This window comes from Plenodomus lingam, assembly GCF_022343315.1.
Source record: "Plenodomus lingam strain CAN1 chromosome Unknown contig_6, whole genome shotgun sequence".
Taxonomy (NCBI): Eukaryota; Fungi; Ascomycota; class Dothideomycetes; order Pleosporales; family Leptosphaeriaceae; genus Plenodomus; species Plenodomus lingam.
Genome location: NW_027093966.1, coordinates 1,208,780 through 1,216,034, shown reverse-complemented (window position 1 = coordinate 1,216,034; position 7,255 = coordinate 1,208,780). Strand labels below are relative to the sequence as shown.

At 45.0% G+C, this 7,255-nt stretch overlaps 3 protein-coding genes across 3 annotated transcripts; 1 reads left to right on the top strand and 2 right to left on the bottom strand.

Annotated features, from left to right (window-relative positions):
* Nucleotides 1–1,718: 1,718 nt before the first annotated feature.
* IAQ61_009644 (uncharacterized protein) lies at nucleotides 1,719–2,059 on the bottom strand (the record flags this gene model as incomplete). Its single annotated transcript, XM_003837911.2, has 2 exons — nucleotides 1,930–2,059; nucleotides 1,719–1,871 (listed from the first exon to the last, which is right to left on the bottom strand). Exons 1-2 carry the CDS (start codon nucleotides 2,044–2,046, stop codon nucleotides 1,719–1,721), a joined length of 270 nt encoding a protein of 89 aa, XP_003837959.1. The 5' UTR covers nucleotides 2,047–2,059.
* An 833-nt stretch (nucleotides 2,060–2,892) lies between these two features.
* Nucleotides 2,893–3,361, bottom strand: IAQ61_009643 (uncharacterized protein; the record flags this gene model as incomplete). The annotated part of the gene is made up of 3 exons (XM_003837913.2): nucleotides 2,893–2,960; nucleotides 3,040–3,115; nucleotides 3,188–3,361. The coding sequence occupies 3 exons, from the start codon at nucleotides 3,359–3,361 to the stop codon at nucleotides 2,893–2,895; spliced, it is 318 nt and encodes a 105-aa protein (XP_003837961.2).
* A 1,629-nt stretch (nucleotides 3,362–4,990) lies between these two features.
* Nucleotides 4,991–6,910, top strand: IAQ61_009642 (uncharacterized protein; the record flags this gene model as incomplete). The annotated part of the gene is made up of 4 exons (XM_066098476.1): nucleotides 4,991–5,304; nucleotides 5,361–5,931; nucleotides 5,982–6,053; nucleotides 6,169–6,910. The coding sequence occupies 4 exons, from the start codon at nucleotides 4,991–4,993 to the stop codon at nucleotides 6,658–6,660; spliced, it is 1,449 nt and encodes a 482-aa protein (XP_065951635.1). The 3' UTR covers nucleotides 6,661–6,910.
* Between the last annotated feature and the right edge of the window lie 345 nt (nucleotides 6,911–7,255).

The following is a 7,255-nucleotide window of genomic DNA, read 5'->3' as shown; positions in this document are numbered from 1 at the left end:
AAAACTAGTGTAGGTAATTAATAATATATTGCCCCTGCTATATATTAACCTCTATAATATCTAGACTTATTAATCCTAAGGAAAGTGTAGGTAAGATCTATTATATAATAGTATTACCTATAGAGATATATAGATAACCTCCTCTTATATACTAATATTTATAGGTTAATAAGTAAAGTTAATAATATATAGTAGGTTAACTAGAGGTATACTAGGAATATTATTAATAAATTGCTATAGTAAGTTATTATTATCCTAGCAAGTTTCTATCTAAGCTATAGCTACGTGGTTTGCAGTAGTAATAGTAATCTTACTCTACTTTATCCTTAGGTCTCCCTTCCTCCTACTTACTACTTTCCCCTTCTTCTAGCCTATAGTAGCAAGTAACTTAAACCCTAGTTAGCCTAGGAGTTTATAGGAGTTTGTAGGAGTTTATAGGAGTTCCTAGGAGTTTATAAGAGTTCCTAGGAGTTTATAGGAGTTCCTAGGAGTTTATAGAAGTTCCTAGGAGTTTATAGGAGTTCCTAGGAGTTTATAGGAGTTCCTAGGAGTTTATAGGAGTTTCTAGGAGTTTATAGGAGTTCCTAGGAGTTTATAGGAGTTTATAGGAGTTCCTAGGAGTTTATAGGAGTTCCTAGGAGTTCCTAAGAGTTTATAGGAGTTTATTAATAGCCTAGTAATAGTAATATATCTAACTATAATAAGCTATAGTTAGATAAGGAGTTTATAAGTAACCCTAAAGTTCTTATATCTTTAGTAGGGCTAACTATTATAATACTAATTATAGTAGGTCTAGCTAGTATAATTATATCTAGCGCTAACTAATAATAACTAAATATCTACTACTATAACACGCTATTAGGCTTAAACTTCTAGAGGTGTATCTTAAAGCGTGTAGGAAATAGCTTTAATAGTTACTAGGCTTATAGAGGATATAGTAGTAGCGTAGTAGGTAGGTTATTAATAGCTATAAAACTTTTAGACTTAGGACTTTAAATTATATATATAGGTGCTATAGTTTACTACACCTACTTTATATATATTAGATAAAATTTATACTATTAGATTTAGAATCTTACCTACTTTAAAATAAAAACTTTTAGTAATAATAATAGTACTATAGTTAATAATATTAATAAAAATATATAAAGAGTAAGGTTTATAAAATTAGAGTACTACTAAAATATATCCTATTTTTCCTTAGATACTCTACTAATGCTTTATATATAATTATATAAGTAGGATCTTATTAGCTTAGGAGTTCTTAGTTTAACGCTAGCCTTTAGTGCGAAGCTAAGCGGAGCGTTGGATTTTGAGATAACGTCTGAGCATCATCGCCAAACGGGAAGACAAGGCATGGCATCGCGACTTCATTGGCCATAGGGGTGTTGGCTGGATCAATCATAAAAACAGTCACAATGGTGATGGCAATGGTCTTGATTTGACATTGCAGCGATCCTCTCTCGCAACTTTGGCAAATGGATCCTTGGAAACCTTTCATGCCACGTGGACCGGCGTCTCTAGCGACTTCACCTCTTCTGACCTAATCATGTACGGAGAAGATGAATGGTACCTAGGTAGACTACCTAGGCTTTGCACACAGAGAGCACATAGTCACACTCATACTCGCACACACACACACACACATACATACATACATACATACATACATACATACACACATTCGCACATACACAAACTTGATATCCACCAAACAATCAACGTGATCCGCCCTCAAAGCAAGCATCCGAAGCTAAGCATCCCCACAACCTTGAAAGCGAGCTTGTTCCTGTATGCTTCCAACACGCATCATTCTCCAGTTTGCTGTCGTCTGCTCTCCTACGCATTTGCATTTGGTTCATCTTTACAAACTATGCAAGTATGGCAATTAGGTTGCCCACTAGATATCCTACAGTATACCGTACTCACGGCCCATTGTCGTGCTTTGCCTTCAATATACCTTGCCTTCGTACTACACTTTGACTTCGTTGCACCGTTCAGCTTGTGATCTCCAAGAGTTTGCCCCAGTGTCAGCATCCAGGCCATTGTTTCCGCAATTCTACCGCGGTATCAAGTTTCAAGTTTCAACATAGTAAATCTGCCCACCGTACGCCTGCTTAGTGATTGCTCGGCCGTTTGGCAGTGTAGACAACCAACCCCCAACACCAACACCAACATGAACACTTGGATCATCACTTCATTGTGCAGGAATAATCTAGAACCTATTTATCGATGTTCTACTCCACCGTTCAGCGAACAAGCGTCATGCCGAACCACCGCCAGTCACTGTTAAGCCATGGCCAAATGGTAGTAGTAAGTACAAATAGCCCTCGCGTGCAGCATCATCAAAGCGCAGGTAGCAAGCATCCAGTATATGAGCGGTCATTGGCTCCGCAACATACATCGCAATGTGCTATGGCAATCCAACAATTGCTAACCCATCCGATCTTTATGGTAAGCAAATAGCGGAGCTTCCCCAACTGTCGTCGCACCCGCCCTCTTCGTTTCTCTTGTCAATTTCTCTCCACAAAACACAGCACATAGAGCATCTTTGCCTCTTGACTTCAGGACAATCAGGTTGTTAATAGTACCTATTACCATGATAGAGGCTCGAGCTATTTGCACGTAGAATTTCGAGAGTACCTCCTATCCTGTGCTGCATTGAGTCAGGTTGCAAAAGAACACCAAAACCACTTAAAAACTGCGGGTCCTCCCAGCTTGCGGTGGGTCAAGTGTTGCAGAGGAGCTAGCCTCCACATTGCCGTGCTCACTGCTTCCGTAGCTCAGTAGCTGACAAGCCGGGAGATCCTCGATAGATCTACTACCACCTCATCACCGAGCTCCCTGCCAACACAGAAGAAGATCAATTCATCCTTTGTAGATCTATGATGATCATAGATGTACCACATAATCGTCGTCCTCTGGGCGCCCAGGTTGGGTTCCATATAGGTATTCGAACTCTACCACATAGATTAGCATATGACCGTCATGCCACCGTAGTATCCGGACGCGGATCGGCTGCCATTCTTTGACCCGTACCCGACAGTGCGCAGGCGAAATTGTTGCAGGATTTCGGCTTCTTAGGTGTAGAAGTACACTTTTGTGCGCCCATGTACTATGTTTTATCAGGGGAGTCACTCCATTACCGGCTGTGGATCATGCTGTAGTCACTGCGCTAGAAACGCACCTGCATCCGCAGCTCTCCATTCTGCCCTGCGTCTATCACGAGCCAGATCACTTCGACTAGGTACTGAGCATTGATGGTATCATTCGGTATCTGGGAGAAGAAGTACGGAGGAGTTTCACCTTCTGGCTTTCCGGGTCCGTGCGCTAGGGGTGATGCTCGGTGGTGCCTTGTCATTCAATCATAATACCGCTAATTATCCAAAACTACCTACTCTTGCCCGGAAGAGACTTGGAGACTAAGTGGAGCACTGGCAAGGAGAAGTCGAGTTGTCATGGTAATCCACCCCACTGTGCCACAAACACGTCCATCAGCGAATCGTTCGGTGAATCAGATACTGGCCTTGTGTATCATTACCGGTACAAGATGTATTAGGTAATGGACTGATCGAAGAAAGGGACCGAAGGATGGCCCCCGAACCCGAAAGGGTCATTTCTCGCTACCACTCCACTGGGATGAGACAACGAGACCGGTAACGTTAACGGCAGTCACCTCTACTCCGTACAGCCTCAGACGATACGGAAAGAACAAATACCACCGAGGAGCACTGCCCTGAGCACGCTCACCCGCACAACCCTCCGTTGCATCTCCTCCCTCCGGTTTTTCATTTGCGTGTAGGAGGGTCGCTTGGAGTTTATATCGGACCTTCCCGTGCTGGCTCAGTTCCAGATCTGGGCATGCGCCAAGCCCTTCACACTCACTTTATTCACGTCGTCCTGAGCCTTCCAAAACACCTGTAGACAAGCGGAGAACGGGCAAAAGCTAACCTTGGGGTACCCGGACACACTTCTATTCACATGAATTTTTTTCAAAAATTATTTTTGTGACGAAAGTTTGACGTGGTTAGGAGAGGGGCGCAGTGTTCGCAAATATGGTCCCGAAAAGCTCAAGACTCTGTAATTGTTGAGGTGTCATAAGCAAAACGGAGTTCTTATCGCTCCGATGCTAGCACGGCTGTTACAATCGAATGATCCGTCTCCCATAGCATTCCTCAGCGCAGTGATCACGGTAACTACCGTAAGTTAAATGACGTGGTCATAAGCCTACCGAACCTAGGTGGACGCTTGGCACATTGTGTATCATGTATCACATGTGTTGCATTTAGGGTCAGTTAGAGTAAGGGTGTGCTAGTTGGGGTGAGGTTAGGGAGGGATAACCTGGACAGGGTTGTTTCTTGGCCCTGGGGAACACATAAAAATCAACGTCCCTTAGTAAGGGTAGCACATGCCAAGTTTACGCCAAGCATTCACGGGCCGCATAGGTTTTGGTAACCAGGTTGAGTAACATTTCCCGTGATCTCGTTGTTCGAACTTCGACACAAAGCTCACTGTGAGTCGCTGACCATGTCGGATAACATTTGCCGTGATCACGCGTTTGAACTTCAAACCTCAAACTTCAACACAAAGCACTCAAAGCCTCTACGCAGGTTTCCGTTTCGCTTGAGATTAATAAGTGTGCTAGGCTCACAATAGTGAGTAAAACCTGCTAAGCACGCTAGGCCGCCGCATGCAGCAATTAGTGAGGCCCGGCCGGCGGTAATTTACACTAGGCCCAAAGGAGTGATCAACGTCCAGTAAGCACACTAAGCCCGGAGACCAGAACCCTCACCTGGTATACTACAATGATACTAATTGCAAGGGGTTGATACGAATAATCGGTCCTAGCTCATAGATGCAAATACAGCCCTACGCTTGATGTGACATAAATATTCCTACGCCAAATGCCTCGACATACCAGAAATCACCAGAAATCACTTTCATTCTCAACTCCATATCATCTTCATGTACAGAGTATAACATATTCATCATGGTACAAACAGACTCAGTGCCCCCAAAGCCTTTCAGGGCCATCATTATCGGAGCTGGCTTTGCAGGCCTTGCACTTTCACACGCTTTCCAACTGGCAAATATCGATCACATCGTCCTTGAGAAGCACCACGAGATCGTTTCTGTACGAGGGGCCGCAGTAGTCATCTGGCACGGCGTAGCACGCATATTTGATCAGTTTGGCTTTCTTGACAAGATCCACAAGTCCATATCGCCAGTGCAGAGACAATTCACCCGTTGGCCTGACGGTAGTGTACATCAAAGTGGAACATCGGTGCGGGAGCTAGATGAAATGTACGTTGGATATAAGACTGCGTTGCAATCATTCTGGGTGGCTGACTTGTCGACAGGTTCCAGACAGAAATGATCGTGACGAACCGCGGACAATGTGTTTCCCACTTGTACGAAAATCTCCCAGACAAATCCAGAGTTCACGGAGGCCGCAAACTCGACTACATTGAACATACAGCAAACGGCGTTCGTGTCCATTTCGCCGATGGGTCATTCGAAGAGGGAGATATCGTGATCGGAGCAGACGGTGTTCATAGCCATGTCAGATCAGAAATGTGGAACTACGCCAGCAAATTCGATCAAACAGCCATACCGGACTCCGACAAGTCAGCACTCTTCACACAATACCGCGCCTTCTTTGTCACTGCGCCCCAAAAAGAGAGTTTTGGTCTGAGTGCAGCAGACTTCAACCACATCTTCGGTCAAGACGTCACAAAACTGCTCTTTACACAAAGCGGAAAGGCCTACTGTACCATCATCTTCAAAGGCGAATTTAGCCAACCGCCTAAGAAAAACTTGGTCACCCAGGAGATAATAGATGGCCTGGCCCAACGGTTTGCGAAACACCAGCTTACTGAGACCCTCACGTTCGGGGATCTATGGGAGAACAAAGAGTCTCACGGATTATTGGTAGGTGATATCATCATCATCACCAAGACGCCTGCGCTGACGTTACGCAGAACATAGAAGAGGGTATTTTGCAGAAGTGGCACGCGGGACGAATGGTGCTCGTTGGTGATTCCGCGTGGAAGGTAAGCTCACATTTCCTCCGAGCACAATGCATGCCACATTTCTCTATCCTCTCCTTGTTCCCCATGCTACCATTAAACCCCAGTGCCAACCCTCTGACTTTCCACCTCAAAATAGATGACATCAGAACTCGGCGCCGGCGCAAACATGGCCATCGAATCAGCCGTTTCCCTAGCCAACATCCTCCACCGAAACCTCAAAGATGATCGCAACCGCCACTTCACCCAATCCGAGCTCTCCGCCCTCTTCACCGAATACCAAAACGACCGCTTTGACCGAGTAAAGGACCATGTCGATCGTTCAGGCCAGGCGACAAGAGCCTTTACCTACCAGTCGCTCATCTCGAGGTTCATGGTCGGCTATGTGGGCCCCTGGATGCACAAGTCGCAGGTGAAGCAACTCGCCGAGTCTCTAACCCAGGCACCCAAGCTGGACTATGTGCCTTTGAGGACGCTGAACGAGGATGCGGAGGGGTGGAAGTTAGTGAACAAGATTGAGAAGAAGAGTGCCGAGATACCGGTAGGTGGCTGGTTGAAGTACGTGCTTTTCACCTGTACAGTCGGTGCGGCCATTGCCTATCGAACTGTTCAGCCTCTACAGGTCTGGTAAATTGGCTGTGGGAGATGCTGCTTCTCCAGTACTCTCCTGGTGTCCAGCCTGTACGTCCGACCCTGTCTCACAAAACATACATGGTCTGTACAGAGGTCAGATGGTAAGCACCAAGGGTAAAATGAGTGATATCTTTGTCAACCAGATTTGGGATCAATCAAATCAAACATAGGGTCGGAGTTCAACTTGTCTAAATAGCGAGGAGGTATCCTATGTATTTAATCCAATTTTATTGCGTTTTTCAGGAAGATGTATTCGTGTTTGATTTAGTTCAGGAAATTTGTTTGATTACTAATTGTACCTAGCAGTGGGGCTCATGGTATGGGGCCAAGAGTGGCTGGGTACATGGGTGGAGGGGCGGGTAATTAATTCATCACTCGTTTTGATAAATTAACCGAATCGAGGACATGAACATGTATTTCTACTCGGTTTGATGTAATACCAAATGGCAGGGGCCTATTAGCTGTATTTGTATTTGATGTACAGTAATTTCGCTTCGTAAATGAATCGATCAAATCAATGGCAAGTAGCGTGCGAACCCCAGCCGCCGATCATTCACGCAGCATGAAATGCTTCCACTGTGCATACATGGGTA